This window comes from Orbicella franksi, chromosome 8 (genome assembly GCF_964199315.1).
Source record: "Orbicella franksi chromosome 8, jaOrbFran1.1, whole genome shotgun sequence".
NCBI classification, from domain to species: domain Eukaryota; kingdom Metazoa; phylum Cnidaria; class Anthozoa; order Scleractinia; family Merulinidae; genus Orbicella; species Orbicella franksi.
In genome coordinates this window covers 12,557,186-12,579,855 of record NC_138152.1, presented here as the reverse complement: position 1 = coordinate 12,579,855, position 22,670 = coordinate 12,557,186, and the positions used below count along the sequence as shown (strand labels likewise).

At 39.6% G+C, this 22,670-nt stretch overlaps 3 protein-coding genes across 7 annotated transcripts; 1 reads left to right on the top strand and 2 right to left on the bottom strand.

Moving 5' to 3' along the window:
• Positions 1-1,360: 1,360 nt before the first annotated feature.
• Positions 1,361-13,970, bottom strand: LOC145495340 (uncharacterized). Of its 4 annotated transcripts, none has more exons than XM_081474936.1 (3): positions 13,833-13,970; positions 10,313-12,998; positions 1,361-8,493 (listed from the first exon to the last, which is right to left on the bottom strand). In XM_081474936.1, the coding sequence occupies exon 3, from the start codon at positions 8,445-8,447 to the stop codon at positions 3,507-3,509; it is 4,941 nt and encodes a 1,646-aa protein (XP_081331062.1). In that variant the 5' UTR covers positions 8,448-8,493; positions 10,313-12,998; positions 13,833-13,970; the 3' UTR covers positions 1,361-3,506. The 4 variants fall into 4 exon arrangements, with proteins under 4 accessions (XP_081331062.1, XP_081331064.1, XP_081331065.1 ...); XM_081474938.1 differs by having other exon boundaries at positions 1,361-10,463; positions 10,656-12,998; XM_081474939.1 differs by having other exon boundaries at positions 1,361-10,463; positions 11,669-12,998.
• A 1,373-nt stretch (positions 13,971-15,343) lies between these two features.
• On the bottom strand, positions 15,344-17,781 carry LOC145495403 (E3 ubiquitin-protein ligase DZIP3-like). Of its 2 annotated transcripts, XM_081475019.1 has the most exons (3): positions 17,632-17,781; positions 16,698-16,826; positions 15,344-15,844 (listed from the first exon to the last, which is right to left on the bottom strand). In XM_081475019.1, exon 3 carries the CDS (start codon positions 15,793-15,795, stop codon positions 15,445-15,447), a length of 351 nt encoding a protein of 116 aa, XP_081331145.1. In that variant the 5' UTR covers positions 15,796-15,844; positions 16,698-16,826; positions 17,632-17,781; the 3' UTR covers positions 15,344-15,444. The 2 variants fall into 2 exon arrangements, with proteins under 2 accessions (XP_081331145.1, XP_081331144.1); XM_081475018.1 differs by having other exon boundaries at positions 15,344-16,053; positions 16,698-17,781.
• Positions 17,782-17,847: 66 nt separating this feature from the next.
• LOC145494086 (exosome complex component MTR3-like) lies at positions 17,848-22,498 on the top strand. The gene is made up of 11 exons (XM_081473556.1): positions 17,848-17,944; positions 18,017-18,074; positions 18,592-18,670; positions 18,965-19,010; positions 19,636-19,701; positions 20,022-20,084; positions 20,220-20,280; positions 20,773-20,858; positions 21,165-21,209; positions 21,456-21,566; positions 21,698-22,498. Exons 1-11 carry the CDS (start codon positions 17,858-17,860, stop codon positions 21,797-21,799), a joined length of 804 nt encoding a protein of 267 aa, XP_081329682.1. The 5' UTR covers positions 17,848-17,857; the 3' UTR covers positions 21,800-22,498.
• The last annotated feature ends 172 nt before the right edge of the window (positions 22,499-22,670 follow it).

Here is a 22,670-nt window from a genome sequence, read left to right as displayed (position 1 = left end):
ATTTTTGATTTCAGTTTTGTAATTTTTCGGTGACGTTTTTTGTTTATAATGTTTGTCCTTCAGGTTTGTGCTTGACTAAACTCAAACTACACAAAACGTGAGCAATAACAAACATTTTTATGCAAGAAAAATTAATACTTCAGTTAACTTTTAATCCTGGGTTAGCGTTAACCGGCTTTCGAACAACCCGGCCCAGGCTGTTTCTGGAGCGTCAGACTGTTACATTATTTTGAGTCCGCTATCCATGGGATATTTTAATCTTTACAGAAGCGTGACACAGTAGCCGGAAATATAAATTCTACTGTAAAATAAATGTTAATTGACGGGGAAAAAACACTCTCGTTGGAAAACAAACTTATTTCTCTCACATGAGATGTATGTTGTTTGCCGGCTGGGAGGTCCTAAAAGTGAAAAACTGTCACCCAGGTCTTGTTAATGCTGCCCGAGGCCGCAGGCCCAGCATCTGCAAGTCCGAGGTCCCAGTTTTTCAATATACGGATCCACCCCAGGCCGGTAAATAACTTTTCTTCCGCTCCCTGGAATCGCTTTAGTAACTGCGGAACTTTTCCACCCACTCATCGCGGGCGCGTTACCGTGACCATGGGCAGAGATTGGAAAATCCGGACTACGCTTAAAACCATTTGGATTGCAGGATTCGTTACCAGTACCTCTTTGAAAATATAGTCACAGTTACTTCAGCTTCAGTGGTATGTGAATTCGAAGCATTTTGATTATTAACACCGACAGAAAATACCAGAAGGTTAAAGTTTGGAGCCGGTTGTCCCAGAATTTCTATAAAAAATGAGAGCACTGTCCTCGACAGGGTCAAAAACTCATGAGACGTATTGAACCGCTAAGAACGGCAGGTTTTTAATTTAATTTGAGGGTTTCACGCTGTTTTGAGCGGAAAGCATGGAAAAGTCATAAAGCATTAGGTTTGGTTGGCTCTACCAAGGAATATATGGTGCCCACGTGACCAACGTTTTAATTCACGTGACCAACTTAAGATTGGCCCAGCTCCAAACGAAGTTTAGCGGCTACGTTTCAGCACTTTAGTGATTCCCTAAGTAAATTCGACTGATTTTAATGTATAATATCATGGGTTTATATTTCACATGTGAAACTCCAAAATCGCCATGGCAACGTTTGGCGCGAAATATCTCGATACAATGGAAAAGTAAAAAACCCACGATTGTAATTGTAATTCGTCACCTACGATATTAAGAGTTAATCAAATGGTATACTAGCGAAATATGAAAATAATTTCACCTGCGTTTTGTCAAAATTCTAACAATTTCGCTAAGCCTTTGTAAAAATTTTGACAAAACGTACGTGAAATTATTTCCATATCTCACTCGTCACCATTTGATTACCCATAGTAATTAATGTAATTCTATGCTATTGAAAATAATAATGCCAACAAATAATCCTGTATCCGATATTCGTTTATTCTCCTGGTTTAAATAAGACTAACTCCCGAGGTCAAAATCAAAACGTACCACTATTCGGTACCCTGATATTATCACGCTATGTAATCTAATGAGAACACTTCATAGGATTGAGATGATACGGTTGGCTCTTATGATCCCAGTCCTTGTGCGTATACATTTAAAACCAATTCAGATACTGTTACTAGCAAATGCGTTCGTTTTAATTGAGCTGAAAATCATTAGACTTGTACAAAAATAGAAAATTCATTTCCACGTCTTCGGGTATCAGATATGACTTAGACAACAAGTTTTTTCGTTACATGTAAGTTCTTAAGACTATGGCCCATTGAACCGTACTACATCGTCCTAACATAGCTTTGCTCCTTAGATATTCCAAAAAAAAAACATTATACGAAGTAGTTAATTATTTTACAAAGTTCCTTGAAAAATTCCATCTAAAATGTACAGGAACATGTTCTACATGTTTCATAGTCTCGGACTCAACTGGCATCACTGAAACACACCATGAGTTCCGGAAATCACTCTGCTGCTTTGTAATCTCGTTCCAGCAACTGACTGTAACAAGTACAGGATGCATCAGATCCAGTTCACTTCTGTTTGGTAAGGGAACCTGCAAAAGACAGAAACATGTACATGTAGTGACTGCGAGTAGAACCCAAGCTGCAGCTAAACGTTTGAAAATTGCAGACCAAGGCTTTGAGTGCCCATAATAATACATACATATTCGGGACTGAGGTTCTTCTAGACACGTTATCGAATTTCTTTTCGAAAGAGTGCGGTAAAAATAAACTTTGATATAATGACGGGAGTAGAGCTGAAACACCAGGACAAAATTTATCAGGATTAAAGAACAGACTGAAATCAGAAGGTAAGACCTACGTTTTTCTTGTCACCTGTCCTCAGAGAGTTTTCAACAGGGATCGCCTGGATTCTAAGTTTAAATCAAACTAGCAGTCTTCCGAGGTGTTCTTGGCAATCATTAGGAAGTTCTTTAGTCATGTATGTATACATGTTGGGGTTTTGGGTTTACTTGATAATGTTAGCCTTGCAATTGATATAAAACAGATGGTAACTTCAGTCAAATACATGAATTAAGCAGAATAGTTGTTGAAACCTTTTCCCCTCGAAAACCAATACTTCGAAACCTTCAAATTTATCTTAGAGTAGAAATGAGCCTAAACATAATATAAGCTCAATGCAAATTACTGAATGGTCAGACTCTGCGAAGCAACATGCAGATATGAGCGGTAACCATGAAGACCTATGACCTCTATAAAATTTGCTAAAGCAAAATCAAACGACTCTACCGGTACAGAACATTAATCCTAATAACAGAGTATGATGTGCCCTTCGGAAACACGTATGAAACAAAGAGAGGTCGAGAGAGCGAAAATTAAAAGAGAACGGCAAATGCACAAATGCCACGAATCTTAGAAGTTTTGTAGGCCCGTCAACCCCATTAATTTTCACACCGAAATGCGATCGCTGGCACTCCCAGATCTTCAAGATGACGAATCTGGTCTTCCATAAGTAATCGTAATGGCGATATAACAATGAGAACATTGTAGCCACGAGGCTTCTCGAACAGAGAATCTGCAGCGATCCGGAGGCACTGGAAAATCAAAGATGTACCGTAGCCTGTCGCCAAATTTACAAAGATATTTTAACCTCAAAGAAATTCGCGAAGAGTGTTTTTCTGTTCAGGTACAAGATAATCAGTTTCAAACTTCTCTTTCACGGCTTTGAATGCTTTTTGTCAACTTTCTTCTGTAACGGCAGACATCTTACTTCCAACTCAAGGTAGTTTTGATGTGTTAATACCGTACAAATGTGCTTATTGCCTACTCCTGAAAACTAAACACAAATTCATTTTTGGCATTGCGCGAGTTGAGCAATCGATTTTGCAAGACTTTAACCACGCGTAGGCAACTAGCCAATCAGAAATGGATACACATATCCCTGCAAAACTGCGGGACATCGGAACAAGCTCCCGGGAACCTTTGCCCAGACGGACTATACTACTGGTTTAGACTGTCTGCGACGCAGGCTAACTACCTATTTATCAGCCATACATGATAGAACTGGCCAAAAGAAATCACTCAGAACAGTATCATGAAGCCATGATTTCTCACCTTTCTTCCCTTCAGAGTCCTGGACACCTGGCAACTCGACATGCACGAATTTCAATCTGGCGCCCCATAAGCCAATGGCGACAAGAGGCTTGTCCAAACAGGCTCCTAAACAGCAGGGTTGCTCCTCAATGTCTAGCACGCTGAGTTGATCACCAGACCTGATGTTAAACAATCGAAGGAAGTTGTCCTTACTGCAGCAAACCAGAGACTCGCAATTAACAACGAACTTACAATCAACAATGTCATCTTGGTCTTTGAGCAAGGTGCGTTGTGTTTCTCCAGTTTTTGCATCAAGAATGTGCACTCCATAGCCTGAACTGAAGGAAGCCCACGTCACTACAAATTCTCCATCAGGGGAGAACATGAAATATGGCGTAAAAGAACGAGTGTCGTACCGCTCGTCTTTTCTTTTCCATACACAGGAAGAGGAGTTGTTGTTTCTTAAACTAAGGGTTAACTGTTCCCCCTCAAAAAAGTCATCGTCTAATTCCTCGCAGTTGCAAACTAGCAGCTGGTTCTGACTATTGCATGAAACAAATGCATCGTCGTTGGGGCAAACCCTTGCCTTTATAGATGAAACACACTCTCCACTGGTAACGTTGACGATGTCCACAAAAAGCGCAAGGAATAAACGATTAAATGTTTTAATCACAAAATCTCTGAATTCTGCAGAAGAGTCTGTCGTTGATGAATCGTCTGAAGTTTCTTCATCGGTGAAGTTAGCGAGATGTAGAGCTTCGTTTTCTTCAATTGAGTCATCTTCCGCACGTAGTTCCAGGGAATCCTCTATCTCTGATGGATAACCAAAATCTGATAATTCTTCAGGTGTTATTATACGACGGTACCATTCACAGGCTATCAGCTCATCTGATAAACGAATAAGCTTTTCAGTTCCCTTTAGTTTGGGAATTTGTCGGATACACTCGGTCAGCTCAAAATTCCAAAGCTCGGGTACTTTATGCTTCAAACATAGTACAACACCTTCCTTCACGGGGACAAGCGACAGTGATGGGCAAGTGAAAGACTTTTCCACCAAGATTTCTCGACTTGACATTCGGAATACGGTCACTAGAACCGCACTGGCACTACCTTCATCTTTTGAGGTAATGGAATAAATGACATCTCCTTCAGAAGAAAATACAACTTTTTCGACCACTTGTCTGGCGAAAGCATAATTCACTTTACTTAGCGAGCCAACATGAATTGCCGCGACGTACTTGAACGATGGGCTACCAACCAATGCTGTTCCATTATCAAGCCATTTGTAGAATCCTGTTTCTAACGATGGAAAAACACTGTGCACGTTTTTTACCCTGCCCAAGAGTAAACCGTCATCGAAAACATATTCCCCAGCCTGGATCTTTTGTTCAATGGGCCACAAGACGAAGTCTACTCCACGTGGAGGTGGAAAGGTAGTTTTGAGTCGACGAAGGATCAACACCGGATTGCGGTAAGACACCCAACCAAACTGTCCATATCCGATGCCGTCTTCTATCCTATAAGAGAGGTAACCACAGACAAGGGCCTTGTTGTCTTGTGTGAAGTGCATCATACCACATGCCACGTCGCACTTCAACAAATGTTGTCTTTGTCCTTCAGCCACATCAAGGTAGATGGAACCAGTCACGTCAGCAAAAGCAATTTGTAAACCATCTTGGGAAATAGCAAAAGATGTAATAACGTCACTCCAAGCTATGCGCCTTAGCTCTTGGCCAGTTTCCATACTCCACAAAACAACTTCCTTTGGATCATCAAAACGGTCTGTCAAAATGGTTTTTTTGTCTGTAGGAAAAGCACAATGTGAAAATGTGCAGTTACTATCAGGATAAAGGGAATTGCAGTCTCCTTCGAGACTATAAGCACTTCTGAGGGTCCCCGGTAGAACAGACATACCACTTGGATGAAAAACCACAGAACGGTAAAATGTCAGAATTCTAGAATTTATTCTACGATACGCGCCTCCATCACGAACTACATCACCTTTAGGATGCACATATTGAAACTCTCTATCAATTAACGAAGGTCGGCTCCATTCCAAGTTACCAGTCTCGAGAGACCACAAGTGGATTGTTCCATCGCGGCATTCGCACACCACGTAGTCCATTTGAGGTGAAACATCAAAACACGCCACCGTGTCTGAACAGTAAAATCGGGCTTGAACTGCTCCATTTTCTTCTTTCTTGTTTAAGTATTTAAAGTACGGCACAGTGGGAAGCCTGTTTTCGAGGATGGTTGCGGCTTCAGATGATAGCTCAGGAGGTCCGTCATTGATCACACTTTGGAACCAAAGTAGGGGATGTTCTCTTAACAAATAAGAGTGTTTTCTAAGCACTTTTATCAAAGAAATTAAAAGAGACTGACTTGGCTCACTGAGCAAGGTTGGCTTAATGTACTTTTGAACACTGGAAATATCCTCAGAGGAAGCCGTGTTGTTCACACAAAGTTTGGCATAAATGAGCTCCAAATCGGTCACATACGCATTAATCAGCTCTTCTACATTACAAGGTCTTGGACTTTCACCCAATCCGATCAGCTCAATCATGTGCTGGACACCATGTTGCAAGGCGTACCTTTCAGTGTCACTGAAGGTGGAATCATGTACAGCCTTTCGCTTGATATTGTCAAGCTCATTCCTGCAAAGTTCGAAGAGAATCTCGTGGCCTTCCTTCTCGTCCACGATGAAATCATGTCGTCCATAGCACAAGGTGTTCGTCAACCAGTCTTTGATCGATTTGTGGAAAAAGTGAAGACAATCATTGCGAATCGGTAAAAGGGAAGAGATGCAGGCGATTGCTCTGTTTATTCTTCGTTGAGCAGACAACGACTTTCCACCAGGGTTTAATAGTCTTGAAACAAACGCTATTGGCATTGGTTCTCTTGAAACGGTAAAGGCACACAAAAACTTCATTACTTGGTCTTCGTCCATCTTCAGCTCTTTGCGAAGTTCATTCTCTAACCGTTTGAAATGGGAAAGATAAACGGACGAAATACCCAACGGTAAAATGCTCTCTAGCTGCTCAAGGGTGAGAAGTGGAACATTCTCTTGGATGTGATCTACCAGGAAATAAGCATAAAGAAAAACGCCTTCAGACTTCTCAACCAGTTTCGTGTAGAGAAGATCTTTTTGCTTTTCCGCAATCTTGGGACTCAGCCGCATTTCAAAGAAAAACCGAATGTCTCTCAAGTTCTCTTCCTGATTTTCATCAAGATGTATGGGCTGCAAATGCTTCAGGCTGTCTGCGATGTTAATTTCTGATCGGGTTGTCACAAAAAATCGAATCCATTGAGGAAGCCTGGAGAACTGATTTGCAATCACATCGAGAAGCTCATTACGTCCTTGATACTCACTCTCGTCCAGTCCATCTATCACCATTAGGGTATTTCTTCCCGGGTCTTCTACAATGTTAAGTGGTTCTTTGAAAAGTAACGCGAATAGGTCTTCCACGCCCATGTTGTTGAGGTCTACCGGGCCCAGATTTCTTGACAGCTGTTCCACGAGAGATTTCTTGTACTCTGGTAGAGCGCGACTGAGATGACAGGCCAAGGACTGAAGCATTAGCTGAGGTTTCCTGTAACGTACATTGTTATGCTGACAAAAGTGGCTCCCTGAAAGTCTACCAGCCTCTTGCATTCGTTTGCATGTGATCGCAGAGATAACTGATTTTCCCATCCCTGCACTTCCACTTATTACCATCACTCGGTTTGGGGAAGATCGGTCATCTAGCCAGTCGTCAACTCTTTTGAAGACCCATTCACGGGTTCCTTCCTGGAATCTCTTTGCATGGTATTCAATGTCTCCTTTGAACTCGGACTTAGCAAGGTTTCTTAGCAATTCATCTGCTCCGTCCACCTCACGCTTCTTCTTCAAGTTCTCTACCTCCTGTTTTACTTCTCGGAGACCTGCCTCAAGAGTTTCGTGCACGTCTTCTACGGCTTGCTGAGTTTTGGTTTGGGTCTGGGATATTCCCTCTAACATGGAAACGCCATCCTGAAGTGTTTTGTGGTCTTCTAGTTGGGTCTGACGTACTTCTTTTAGGGCGTCATGGGTTTTGTTTTCGATTTGATGAATTTCATCCAGTTTTGAGAAAGTATCTTGAAGTGAACTGTGGACTTCTACTTGGGTCTGACAGGCCTCATTGACGGCTTGATTGGTCTTGTTCACTATCTCATGCACTTGCTCCAACCTGAAATTACTTTCGTGTTGAGTTTTGCGATCTTCCAGCTGCGTTTGAAGTACTTTCTTAACATCTCGTTTCATCTCTTTCAGCTCTGACTTCATTTCTTGTTCACTAGCAGCCCAGTCAATTAACGCGTCAAGGTAATCGTCCTCTCCAAAGCACTCTGCCTGTAATCTATCAATTTCCGCCTGACCCAGCCCAAGAGCAACAAGAACAGCACTAAGTTCCTGCCACAGGGCCTTGAACATTGGAGTATCAACACCAGTGGAAGACACATGACCATACAATTCATTGCGGAAAAACTTAATGCGAGCAAGATTTGCTTCAAATGAGGTTTCACTTGGAGGTGGCTTAGTGTGCCAACCTGAAAGAGGAGGGGATAGTCCACAAATGGTGGTCAAAAGCAAGAATAGAAGAGTGATGTCGAAAGAGTTGGAGTCTGGCTTTGCTCCACTAGAAGGGAACAGTTTTTCCCATTGACATTTATTGAGGATTCGTCGACGCAGGAGGCTTAGCAGGGTTTTATATTGCACGTTAAGATCAGCAGCCAGATTTGCAGGAGGATGGTAGTTATCAAAAGCGTTCCTCAGAACCGTTGTTCCGCCATCTATCAGAAGTCTGCTCAGCTTGGCTCCATTTGTCTTCTCTACGCTGCTAGCTAGGGGCGACGGTACAGCAGCTGCCATTGAGGTGACTGGATGCAATTAGGCAGCCTCTTTAATGATACGGAATCTAAATTAGTAGGCAACAAAGTGTTAGTGATTAATCTCGCCATTTTCAGAATTTCAAATAAAATACAAGTATCACTGCAATGGAGGTCATCAGACTCAGAAGAAAGATAATAGAGACGATTGAAATCAAGTGCCGGGACCCAACCTTCGACGGCTCCGATCCCCAAGCACGTAGTATTTTATATTTTGATTCTCTCCTGGTTAGGCAACCTTATTTTAATATGAATTCAAAAGAATCGAGAAGTAAGGTTTTCGCTCGTTTGTCAACATTATGTTTGTCACATAAATATTGATATTGACTATACCCTGCAACACAGTCCCTACGTGGCGTGTAGTTTCTAAATTCACAGGTATAGGTTTTCTAAATCACGGTGTAAAAGTTAAATAAATGGGCTTTGTCCACTTTGAGGTACACTCTTTCTTTCTTATAAGACTATGTTTTATAAGAATATCCAGGCTGAAATCGCGGAATTTTAAGAATATTTTCAGAATATTCTCGAGCCTGAGATTTTGAAAAGAATACAATTTTGTGTTGTGAAAATTTGTAAACACAAAACAATTAAACTTTTTAAACTAAACCGTATGAAATTCTTTCTTTCTCTAAATGGCAAAACTTTCCAAAACGCAACAAAAACAGCACTAGTCGTATGTTCGATGCTAATAACATTTCTGCAAGAAGTCCTGCGCGTGATATCAGGTTTTAATGCCTGCAGGCTGGCTCCAAAATCACTTTAACACCATCCAGACACCAAATACATTCGAAAACAGAAATGTCATACACTATAATCTAATAATATTCACAAGAATATTTCAGCCTAAAATGGGCAGAAAAACAAGAATATTGAGCTTCGACTGCAAAAACAATATTCTTATAGAAAAAAAGAGTGTACGGAACAAACTCAGGAGTACGTAATTGAATTTGTTCAATGCAACTGAGCCATGAACATAGACTCTAATATGCATGAATGTATGAATGAAGTCTTTATTGAAAAAAGTCAGACTCCTTAGATGTACCGGAGTCTTTACATGCAATCGAAATCATGAAGTAAAGATGGCCTTTGTCAACTTTGAGGTACCAAACAAACTCAAGAGTACGTAATTAAATCTATTTGATGCAGCTGCCATCAACATGCACTGTCGATCATCCTAGCTCATTTGTGCATAAATTAAATATTCCAATTATGTTCACAAACTGGTAATTTAATTCGACTACTCTTTGTGTCCTACACGATACCTTGTTCGATTCCTTCGAACTATTCACACATCTCCAGAGAAGCATCTTAGCTCATTAGGATGTAATAAAGGCGAATTAAAAGTCTCATCTGCTTAAATCATGCAGAAATGCATAGTTTGCATTCTGAGAAACGCCTTAACATGCTATAGCTTTATGGTTTTAACACTCGTTTTCGCTGTTTTACTGGGGAAGCCAAATTCTCTATAATTTCACAGTCTCTTGATCAGCTCTCACTGTGTTTCATGCATTTCTTACTATCTATCTAATGCGGTAACGTCAAAGACGTGGACATTTACAAGTATTTTGCTCATGCATGAGATAATGTCTGTGTCGTGGACATGCCAACCAAATATATTTAATTCCTTGAGATGATCGTTTCTCAGTGATTGTTATCAACTTTATCCACTTTTCAAATGAACCTCGTCCAACTAGAGGCCAGGTAAAATGGAAAAGAAAATGTTTCGAAGATGCGTTTCAATTAAAGTCTAAACCAAGCTTTAAGAGGAAATATGTATGATAATCACAAAGGTATTGACCGGCAAAAGAAAACATTCAACCAGGTTACCGAGAGCAACGCCAGTGTTACCTTAAGAATCCTATGCAGTCTCCTCCAGGGTACAATCATCCTTTCTAGGTATCTGTGCTTGTCCCATGGCCTGTGGATGTCTCCAAGCTATTCTGTGCTTGTTGCCTCTTCCGCTGTCGGTTAGAACGATCTAGAATAGGTATGGCAAGCCCTGTGGGATGGAACGTACAGTTAATATCCTGACTGACCACATTTGCATTTTTGATGTCTCGCTCCGTTAAAAGTAAATTAAAGACGTGACTGATGGTTGGATCCGCGCGATTGCGCTTGACTAAGAAATAACAAAGTAGTTTCTAATAAAAGAAACCGTTGGGCTGCGTCAGTGAGAAAATGAAACACTGACCTATTCATTGAAGTTGATAAAGGTAAATTGACCGCGATAGAGATAATGTTACGCTGACGTTTCGAGCGTAAGTCCTTGGTCAGAGCAAAATGGGCTTTTGTCTTTTGTTGATGGCCTGAACGCACAAGTTTTCTGACGATTTATTCGTCTTTAAAAAGTTTCAAATGGTTAGGCGGATAAGTCATCCTGTGTGAGTCGACATAAATCCATATCAAGAGGCTTAGGACGAATAGTGACAAACAGACGGATCAAGGGGACTGGTACAAAAAAAAAACAAAACAAAAAACAAAAAAACAAAAATGGCTGCGTGGATCGACATATATCGAGTACCATTTTATAAACAAAGCAAAACATTCAGCTCGCAAAGATCTTCTTTCGTTCAAGAGACCCGTGATACCAAATTACCAAAGTTGCACAGTAACCAGCCTCTTTTTCAGTCCTGTTGAGAACTAGTTTTCCGAACCAAGGGTCCATAGTTGATCTCCATTGGCATTCAATGATCATGACAGGCAATTACAAATAAAAAGTTTGCAGGCATATACGGGAATAGTCCCATACAGAAATGTTAAATGATAACATTTGTATGGGAGTTTAAACCGGATTTTGTTGGAGCGCTGGTAACAAGATGAACCATTTTGAGCCCAGTTCTGTCAAGAGAGCTTTCACTATATGGCACTTTTAGGTTTGAAAACGGAATATCGACACTACACTTTATTTGTTACAAATAACCAATACAAAGTTAATTATTTTTCTGACCTACATGATCGTCTAGGACTGATTACTCAGTTAAGATGTGGAGAACCTGAAAAACCGAGCAGTTAACGCCACGGTTAAGTCAAATATATTTTTTCTCCATGTAAAAGTTACAAATCCTTATTGGAAGTTAGTTGACTTAGAAAACTTCTGTTAATGCATGCATTTGATAAATATTCTGTTTGACCGTTGCTATGGCGAGGTCTTGCAGACAAATTAGAATTGTTACGTTAAGCCATTGTTGAATACTCAATACATACCCAAGAAACTAAGTCCACATTCAATTATGACCCTTGTCTAGTTCGCTTTCTGCGAGCTCGTTAGACGCGATCTCTGCTCTAGGCACGGGTTGATGAGTGCAATGCCAATGTTTTCGTTTCCAAATTATACGTCAAAGCTTGAATGACAACAAAGGTAACGGATGAAGCCCGAATTGATCTAAATTTGACAAAAAAGGATGCAATTCAGTTTTGGTTGACTCTTATCAACGAATATCACTTTACATCAGTATTCCACTGGAGTGGAAAAGAAAAAGTAAACAAATGTCCTGAAATGCGTTACAGTCAAAATGACTTCAATGGTCTGTTTAAAAGTTACTTACATTACTTCAGAGAGGCTTACGTTCTCGGTTTCAAATTTTGGAACTCCAGCTACGGTGCACAATCATCCAACTCAAGTTTTCATTCTGATATTGTTACATGTTATCCTGTGCTATGGCTCTGAGGTGTGTCAGTAAGACGAAAATGTTCTCAGTACGTATCTGATTCAGTATTCCTTTCCAAATAATCACATTTAGTAGAATTCTACTAGTATACTAATGCAAATGCTGCAATATGATTGGCTGAGCTACTCGTATACTATCAGCCATTAGAATACAGTAGCTGTCGGTCGTCCACGAAATGCGACGTTTTCATCGTTTTTCCGAAGTTTTAGAAGCAAGTTTAGATGTAAATGGATAACTATATTCCTGAGAAGACAAAAAGAGGGACATAAACGGGTTCTTGACTTTAAAAACTTGAAATTATGAAAAACCGGTGCGCGCGCGTAAACAACTGCAAATTTACCAAGGACAATTCAATACGTGCGATTCTGTTAAAGCGTAAAGTTCAATAATACGTCGAAAAATATTTGGAAACCATTCTTTGCGTTAATTTAAGTTAGAATTCTACTGAAACAATTAGATTATTCGCTCTCGATTTCTATGAGGTGATAGTTGATTCGGCCTTCGGCCTCATAAACTATCACCTCATAGAAATCTCGAGCTCATTAACTAATTGTTAATTACTAAACGGTTCTATTCCATTAATTGATCTCAGTTTTACTATCAAAACCACTAGAGTTGTCAAACTGCCTTAAAAATTTTAACTGTTCGAAGCAGTTCGATTCTTAATGCGTGATATGAAAACAAAATTCATTCAAAAAGTTCCTTGGAAAAGCTCCATCTGAAATGTACAGCAGCATGTTCTGTATGTTTCGGTCATCAGTTCCTGGAATCGCTCGACAACTCTGAAATTCGTGTCAGACGTTCCAGTAACTGACTGTATCAAGAACAGCATCCTTGACTAATTCACCTGTGCTTGGTAAAGGAACCTGGAAAAGATTGAGGCATGAAGTGATCAGTAAACCTGACACTCTAACCCGTGTGTACAAAAGTACTGCACGTAATAAGGTGATGACCAAGAACACCTTGAAAGGAGGCTATTTCGATTTATACTCAGATTTAAGGTTATCCCTCCTGAAAGAGACGGCTGTGAACAAGCGTCAGTCTTGCCCTTTCACGTCAGTCTTCCCACTTCGTTGTGACTCGTCACGTTGCTCCCAACAGCCGAGATCCTCAACGAAAAAAACTGCGTAGCAAGTGGAACCCTCGGGGCTGATTATATCTATCTGAACATGGGCAATCGAGAAAGTACTCGTGAACAATTTTTTTTAACGCTTAGCAGCTTGGGTTTTGCTCACAGAAAGATTTCAAGGAAATATATAAACTAAAGGTTTCCGTGTCAAGGTTCTCAAAAATACCGCACGGGTTGAAATTGCAATAACAATTAGAGTAGAAAATTGCACGAATATAAGAGCCAAAGTTTTTGTTATTCTTTATGGGAATTGCAGTATTAATTGTTATTATAATTTCGACCCGTGAGGTATTTTTGAGAAAATGACGTCATTTACTCAAATTCTCAACCAAGACTTGGAACAAGGAAAAATAATGGCGGCCGTAAATTCTCCGAAATAAAGGTCCAAAAAACGCGAGTTCTAATGTTCGTAATAGACTGGAATTTGGCAAGGTGTCTAGGAAAGACCTATTGTGTACGAAAATGTAAAAAAAATGGATATCGAGAATTTGATCATGGGTGTACTTTAAGATTATGCTATTGTCATGAATTCATTCGTAGCAGTTTACCTGGATATGGAGGCATTACAAACCTTTCCTCCCTTCGGAGTCCTTGACCCTTGGTAGCTCGACATGCACGAATTTCAATCTACCCCATAAACCAATGGCCACAAGGGACTGCCCCACACAGGTTCCTAAACTGTAAGGTCGCTCTTCAATGTCTAGCACGCTCAGCAGATCACCAGATCTGATGAAACTGATGAAATACCCAATGGTAAGCTGCTCTCCAACTGTTCTGGGTTGAGAAGAGAAACATTCTTTTTGATGAAATCGATCAGGAAATAAGCATAAAGAAAGACGCCTTCGGATGTTTCAAGAAGTTTCCTCAAGAGAACATCTTTGTACTCTTCTTCAATTTCATGATTCAGTTGCATTTCAAAGAATATCTGAATATCTCTTAAGTTCTCTTCCTGATTTTCTTGAAGCTCAATGGGTTGCAAGTGTTTCAGGCTGTCTGCAATGTTTATTTCCGTTCGGGTTGTCACAAAAAATCGAATCCACTGTGGAAGTTTCCAAAACTGATTGGCAATCACATCGAGCAGCTCATTTCGTCCTTGATATTCGCTTTCGTCTAGGCCGTCTATGACCATAAGGATGTTTCTTCCTGGGTCGCCCACCCTGCTGATTGGTTCCTTAAAAAGCAAGGCAAAGAGCTCCTCCACGCCCATGCTGTTGAGGTCCACTCCCAGATTTCTTGATAGCTGTTCCACAAGAGCATTCTTGTACTCTGGTAAAGTGTAAGTCAGATGACAGGCCAAGGACTGAAGCATCAACTGAGGTTTCCTGTAACGCGCATTGTTATGCTGACAAAAGTGGTTCCCTGACAGTCTTCCGGCTTCTTGCATTCTTTGGGAAATCACTGCAGAGATAACAGATTTTCCTGTGCCCGCATTGCCACTGACAACCATCACCCTGTTTTGGGACGTTCTGTCATCTAGCCAGTCCTCGACTCTTTTAAAGATCCACTCACGGGTTCCCTCCTGGAATCTTTGTGCATGGTATTCAATGTCCCCTTTGAACTCGGACATAGTTAGTTTCCTTAGTAAATCATCTGTCCTATCCATCTGTCTTTTTCTCTTTAAGTCTTCATTCTCTTGTTTGACTTCTTGGAGACCTGCTTGAAGAGCCTCGTGCACGTCTTCAACAGCTTGATGAGTTCTGATTTGTGTCTGGAATACACCTTCTAATTTGGAAATGCTGTCCTGAAGTGTTTTGTGGTCCTCTAGTTGAGTCTGACGAACTTCCTTGGTAGCTTGATGCGTTTCGTTTTCAATCCGATAACCTTCCTCCAGCTTAGGAAAGTTACCTCCAAGAGTTTTGCGATCTTCTAGTTGATGCTGAAGGACTTTCGCAATATCTTGTCGTGTCTCAGTCTGAAACTGACGCAGTTGCTTCAGCTGTGATTTGAATTCTTGTTCACTATCAGCCCATTCTAGTAGCACGTCAAGATAATCTTTCTCTCCAAAGCTCTCTGCCTTTAATCTATCTATTTCTGCCTGATCCAGCCCAAGAGCAAGAAGAACAGCACTAATTTCCTGCCAGAGAGCATTGAACGTTGGTGTATCGACACCAGTGGTAGACACATGACCATACAACTCGTTGCGGAACAACTTAATGCGTGCGAGGTTTGCCTCCAGGGAAGTGTCAGTTGCAGGAGGGGATAGTGTGCCAACCTAACGGGGGAGGGGATAGTCCACAAAAGTTGGCCAGAAGGAGGAATATAAGAGTAATATCAAAAGTGTTGGAGTCTGGTGCGGCTCCACTTGGAGGGAACAGCTGGTCCCAATGAAGTATGTTGAGGATTCTTCGACGCAAGAGATTGTTAAGAATTGAATAACTGGTATTGAGATCAGCAGCAAGTTTTGCAGGAGGTTGGTAGTTGTCAAAGACATTCCGTAAAACCTGAGTTCCACCATCAATAAGAAGTCTGCTCAGCTTGGCTCCATTTGTCTTTTCTACAGAGCTGGCCAGGGGTGAAGGTGAAGCAGTTGTCATGTTGGTGTTCTAGTCAGATTCCTGTAGCAGTTGTATACTCTTGTTGAACCTTGATGGAAAAGTAAAACAGTTTCAGTGGATAAATCGCCCATATTATGGTTTTAATCCAGCATCAGTAACCAGTGAATTGTTCACTCTATCAGTCTGATATCAACCAAGAATTGTCCTCTGGTAGTTATAATTTCCTTTATTGTTTAATGTTATGCTCTACATGTTGACTTGAAGGAGCTCAGTCATGACATTCTGAATAATTTTGGCCTGCGGACAAAAAATTTTGGCAAAACAAAAATGTCACTTTAGCCTCCAGGAATACCTTAAGTGAAACCTAAAAAATGGTAGTTTACTAAGGTAGAAAAACAGCAAAGAGATAATAATAAACCATAAAAGAACAAGGATGGTTATGGATGGAGAAGATTTTTAATAACGAATTACAATGAGAAACTTAAAAAATTATGGTAAACTTTTCAAGTTGCAGAAACCTTGTCATAGCTCAGGACTTTAATTTGCACCTATGCCGCAATTAATAGCTTAAAACGTTTGAAACACAGGATCCAATTTACACTAAGTAAAATCTGCATTCAAGCCTTGTGTCCCATCACAATGAAAGCTTATCTGGTTTCAGAAACATGCAGTGACTAGAAATCCTTCTACTCCCCCCTGGATAGGATGCTAGTCCATCGTAGGATTACCCACAGCATTAAATATATATAACTGGTTGGAGAGAGGCACTGTCAGAGTAAAGTGCCTCATCCAAGAACACAACAAAATGACCCCAACAAGGATTCAAACGTGATCTGTCAACTCTTGAGTCCAGCATACTAACCACAAGGCCACTGTGGCTCCCCTAATGTACACCATACAAGTATTCCATAAAAATAAACAAGTACATGAAATTGTCAAACCTGAGAAACAAATGTGGCTTGTTGCATTGGTACCTTCTTGTCAGTAAATTTTAATTGGGAAGATCACACCGGTGACCACATCCTGGCTCAGGATCACCAGTAAGGCTGCTGGAGGTATGGAATGAGCACCTGAGCAAGAAAGAAAAAAAGAAAAAGGAAGAAAGAAAACAAAATAGACAAGCATCTAACTACAGGCTCATCCCAGGCTGCCAAGCTAATGACAAACACCATGAAATTACAATCTAAGAAACCAGCTCTCCCGCTCGGCCATTCCTAAGTTTGAATTTTCTATTGGTGCAATTACCATCCCCCAAGCCAAAAATAATGTTCAAATACCCAACCTTTTTGGTTCCTGCTAGGCAATCAAATGCCCCTACCCCTGGGACATACATGGTAAGATAAAGAATGAGTGTTAGAAAGGAAAAAAAACATGAGCACACACTGTAAACATCTCTGTGTCACAAGGTATTTAGTTTTCACAAACGAAACTATCATGTATCTTTAAACACAGCCCAAAGCTTGGGAAAGTTTTTCTTTGCAAGCCACAGCATAGAAAAGAATGGTGCTGTCTTGACGACTGCTAACTTAACCATGACTTTGAGGCAAATTACCCCTACCCCTCCCATATGATGTGAAATGCCCCACCCCCAAATAACCACTGACGTCATATTTCCACCCCCAGGGACAAAAAAAAAATGCAAATGCCTGGGGGTATCTCTATTTGATTGATGCATAATTTTGTAAAGTTAACTGATTTGACCATCGGATTCCATTCCACAAAAGTATTGAACACTGTAAATCGCGTAGCGCTTTGTCCTTTCCATCATATAAACACAATACTTAAAGCATATTGAACAATTTCATCAGCCCGGAACAAACTTTCGACCACGCAACGTATATGAAGCAATCTGAAGTCAACCCATAAAATCTTTACCTCAGAATCCCATTCGACGGCCAACTTTCTTTTCCTTTAATTGATACCATGTTTCTCACGAAAATCAACGCCATATTTTGGCTGCGTCAAAAGATTGAACCGAAATGACGAATTTTCCGCATTCCTCCCCTCCTTAGTGGGAATATTAGTCCAATTGACTCATTACCCAGTTTCCCACGTCAAGGTTGGAACGCCTGGCAGTAATTGACACTTGAGTCGAAACACGATGCCTGTTGATAGCAGAAGGATCGCTGGTCCTGAAGAAACGCAACCAGTTGTTTCTGGAATCGAGAAATGCTTTGAGAATCCTCTGGTAACTATTTAATTGTCATATATTTACATTCTAAGCTGTCATAGTTCATAATTTCAAGCTGTTTCCTTCCAGACAAGCAACGAAGGATTGCGAAAAGATGGCCGAAAAGTGGACGAACTTCGACCGATATGTAAGTGATTTAATTAACAAAAGCATAAACCTACCACATGTAAAGGTGGTACAGTAGTAGAGCATAGTGTAAAAGATCGGTGCATGGTTCAAAAAGGTATTAAACACGAAGAGCATCAACCTGGTCTCCTGAACCGTCAGTCATATTAAAGTGTGCGGTGGTATGAGCTCTCCCTCATAAAAGCGACATTTTCGTGTTTCTTTAACGCTTCGTCGGAGGAACATTTAGAAAAGTCACTGGATGGTTTGATTCCTGAGAAGGGTAAAGGTGGTAAATTGACTATTATGTCATTTTAACACCACAAGATTCTCCAATGAGACTACAGATGTCTACATGTAAACAGTTGCAAGTTTCGAACGACAATTCAAGTTTTATGCACACTATATTCTAATATAGCTGCAAAGAAATATTTGTAAATCATTATTTGAATGAATTTTAGTTAGCTTGTGCAAAGTTTAAGGTGGTTTTACTGGCATGTCAGTATTAAATTTATTCTTTATGTAAATTATATTATCAGTTCTGCGATCGGGAGTAGTGAGTCAGGCAAGGGGCTCAGCGTATATTGAGATGCAAAAGACCAAGGTCACCTGTGCTGTGTATCCTTGTAATGAACTATGGATGGTAACCAGACTGTGCTCTGCTTATTTACAACTGCTGCTGCATTACCAAAGTGTACCAGAACTATCCTGATTTCTCATTATACATCCCATGTTCATGTTAAAATTTGGTCATTTTTTTAAGTTTTGTTTTTTAGTTAACTGCAGCTAAATATAAATACAAATCAGGTTTTCATTAAATTATTTTCTCTGTTTTCCTACATTTTAAAACTGACTCAATACTTGACCCAAGATCCTCTCAGCAGTGTCTACTAGTTCTTAACTAAATTTTAGATATGGACCAAGAGAGTCACAGAGACAACATGAATTTAGTGAAAAGGTTGGTCCAATAGATGTCTTTTAATTAGCTTGGGTGGTTTGTTTTCCCATTTCAGACCATTTGATATTCTCTAGAGAATTCTTCTTTTTATACACACAACTATTTGAAAATTTGAAAGCAAGAATTCTCTAGAGTATCATTACGTGGTCTGAAATGGGGTGACAAATGTCCAAGCTAAAGATGTCTATATTCAGAATAAAGTTGTCAAAATATCTTTAATTAATGTCTCCACTAAAACAACTTAGGAGTCAGTGTCTCTAGGAAACTTACTCTAAAAGCTGAAAAACCTTTGGTTGTTAGTTATAAGTAAATTAGAACTTAAAATTTTGCGTTTTAGATATATGCTCCTTATTGTTTCCTATAATAGATGTAATTGTATTAGCTAGTCAGGCTATTTTTTAAAGCCAGTAATAAATTATTGATCTTTTTAGCTCATGACCACATATTAGGAAAATACATGTTGTTGTTTGCTAAATAGTTTCGGTCCTTGCTTTTCATGCTGATCATTATTTTTCAGTTCAAGAGTATTTGCTGTGAGTACTTACCGGTAACTTGTTTGCGGATGAATTTGTTAAAGATACTTTAAAATGTCTTCAGTTTTTTCTTCTTCTTTTTGTTTAACTAGGGAAAGATCTCTTGTGAATTTAAGTTTGCACCATTTTCGTGCTGGCAAAGAAGACAACATATACAGGTGATTGACATTTCATTTGCTGCTGGGAGTCACCTGAACTTTTTGTTTTGACTATGGGTAGTAGCTTAGAAAATTCCACAAATGCAAAGGTTATGACAAAATTCATGAATAAATATACATACACGTAATCAAGTCTGAGATTCCTCAGGGAAACAACTGTGATAGTAAAATACTGCAGTGTATGATGGAATATTCCTCCTTCATCTATATGTACTGTGTATATACATGTATGGAAGGCAAGTGGGAAAGTCTTGCAATTATTAGTTAGAATAAGTTTATACCCTACATGTATAACAGTACATTTTCTATTTTCCTATCAGGATTCAGAAGAGAAAGAGTTTTCTTCTTTTGTTGTCCAAGCACTAAAGCCAGCAGTTTGCTTGGTGAGTTGACTGTTTTACTGCAATGGCATTAAAGCAATATGAATTTAAGACTGTAATGAATTAGTACCTTCCTTGTCTACCAGGTAACAGGGCATTAGCCAACTAATTGATGGGCTTTTTTTCTTCACCTGACAGGAGAAATTTCCCAAGGCCCAGGTTGACATCTACATCACTGTTTTAGAGAATGATGGAAATGGTAGGTGATCAAAGATGCATTGAAAGTAGGCTACTCTCATTAATCCTGATGATCAAACCTTACTCCTGCCATCATGCACAAATTGAGAATAGGTCAGGGCTTGAAACAAACTTGTCTGAGCCCTAGCTTGGCCAGGTTCAGACTTGTAAGCAAGTCTCAAATATGTCAGTTTGCACAGGGTAGTCATGTGCGGCTTGCCTTACTTTTTGGTCTTGCCTGAGCATTGCCATTGGGCAGGAGAACATGAAAACTTACTTTCCCAACAGTCAAGTCTAATAATTGTCTCAGACAACTGGACAACGCATTTTTGGAGCCAAAATTGTTGGAATTTCTTTCCTTCACCTGTAGGTGCAATGTTATATTTAGCCTCTATTTGTATTTATTTTGTTTCCCTATTTTATAGACATCATTCAGTGATATGGAACAGTCCCTCTTACAGTTGTATGTTTAACCTGTTATCATTGTTTTGCCTTCTTTCTTTTTTTATACCAGCGCTTCCAGCAGGGATCCTCTGTGCTTCATTGGCCTTAGGAGAGGCTGGAATAGAAATGTATGACCTTGTCTCTTCCTGCTCTTTGGTAAGGAATTTTGATTGACTGGAGTCATGACAATTGTTCATTGTTAAAGAGAATGAAATCGTTTGTTATACAACATTTAATGTAATAAATCGATGTTATAATAATTGGTCATTTATTATTATTATTATAATTATTATTGTTATTGTTATTGTTATTGTTATTGTTGTTGTCGTTGTTATTGTTATTGTTATTGTTACTGTTATTGTTATTAGTAGTAAATCAAAGTGAAAGGGCACGAGGGAGGCGTGGACTGGGAAGAGACTTTTAATTTGATTTAATTTGAATTTGCCTCAATCTGAATTTTAGGTTCAGAAAGGTAACACATCACTTATGGATCCAACATTTCAAGAGGTACTGTAAAAATTTGATTTATTTACATGTAATAATTAAACGTGATTATAATTAAATATTAAAATTAATAAAGAATTAATCAATTGAAATTGAAATAATCCCAACATTCAACAACTCTGATTTCCTGGAAAGTAAATCTTTTCCCACGTGCTGGGTGGTCCAGATGAAAAATAGTGACCAAGATATTAGCTATAAAATCAGAATTAGAAATGCAAATTAAAAACTCTGTCAACTTCATTTTGCCAGGGATTGTCATCAGAAGCTGATGGTAAAGTTACTGTCGCTTTTCTTCCCACAATGAATGTTGTGTCTGGTCTGTTACAAGATGGTGAACTGACCCGCGAGCAGTCAGTTAAGGTTAGTACATGTAACTTATGAGCAGTCAGTCAAGGCTTGAACAGTACCTTCTAAGTGAGAAATAAACATGCACCAGACAACGTCTTTACAAGTTGTTACACCCCAATTATTGTTTTCATATCTCTTTGTAGGCTCTCAAATGTTGTATGGAAGGTTGTGCAAGAACCTACCCAGTACTTCAAGATGCCCTAGTACACACTGTTAAGCGAACTGTCAAATCCAAACACAAGTAGCTAGTAAATAATTTTGAAAACAATGTTGGGATGACAAGTACATGTATTGTAAGTTACAGATTCAGTGGTGGATCTACCCTTATTTTGGGTAAAAAAAGAGGAAATCACAGAAGGAAGAAAAGCTGACAAGGGAAGCAAAACAACCCCCTTTCTCCCCCCCCCCCCCCTCCCCCCCTCTTAGCTCAAGGTCTGGATCTGCCACTGAGACTGACTAAATTGAACACTCTCATGGTCTTCATATTGGTGGATACAGCAGCACATAATTACACTGTATATTAGGGGTTTCATTAAGGGCCAGGCACCAGGCTAATTGACCAGCTGTGAAGACAATTTTTCCCAGCTGGTGTTTCTTATAAAGAAGTTCAGACCAAATTTGAGCAATGCCTCCATCCCCACATGGCTACTTCAAGCATGAGAAAGGAGCACGGCGTGACTTTGGCCCAAGAGGTTGTGAGGGAGACTACTTACATGAAGTACACAACTGAGAAACGCTGTTTGAAGTAGTGTCACTTTAAAGTGGACTGTTAGCCTGTGCTGTCAATGTTTGTGATCACAGGGCAAATTATTGTGTACCAGTGTTTAACTCAGGGCAAAAGGAACCATTATTTTCTTTCCAAGAGTGATCAACATCTACTGGCAATTTCTCTTTACAATAATCAATAAGGACAGATGATCAGAATAAAGAAAATCATCAACTGTTGTTGAGCATTTGAATGTACATTAATGTCTTAATTTCTCCTTGTGCAATTGTACCATTAGAACTACATGTACATGTTATGTTAAAAGAAACATTAAAAGATAAATGTTAATTGCTAAATAAGATACAATATTAATGGAGACTATACATATAGATGCCTTGAAGCTAGTTCAA

Coding starts and splice junctions, on each gene's coding strand:
- LOC145495340 (XM_081474936.1), bottom strand. CDS start 8,447: ATGGCAGCTGCTGTACCGTCGCCCCTAGCTAGCAGCGTAGAGAAGACA.
- LOC145495403 (XM_081475018.1), bottom strand. CDS start 15,795: ATGACAACTGCTTCACCTTCACCCCTGGCCAGCTCTGTAGAAAAGACA.
- LOC145494086 (XM_081473556.1), top strand. CDS start 17,858: ATGCCTGTTGATAGCAGAAGGATCGCTGGTCCTGAAGAAACGCAACCA. Junction 20,085..20,219: donor TAAAGCCAGCAGTTTGCTTG/GTGAGTTGACTG, acceptor TTCACCTGACAG/GAGAAATTTCCCAAGGCCCA. Junction 21,210..21,455: donor TGGATCCAACATTTCAAGAG/GTACTGTAAAAA, acceptor TCATTTTGCCAG/GGATTGTCATCAGAAGCTGA.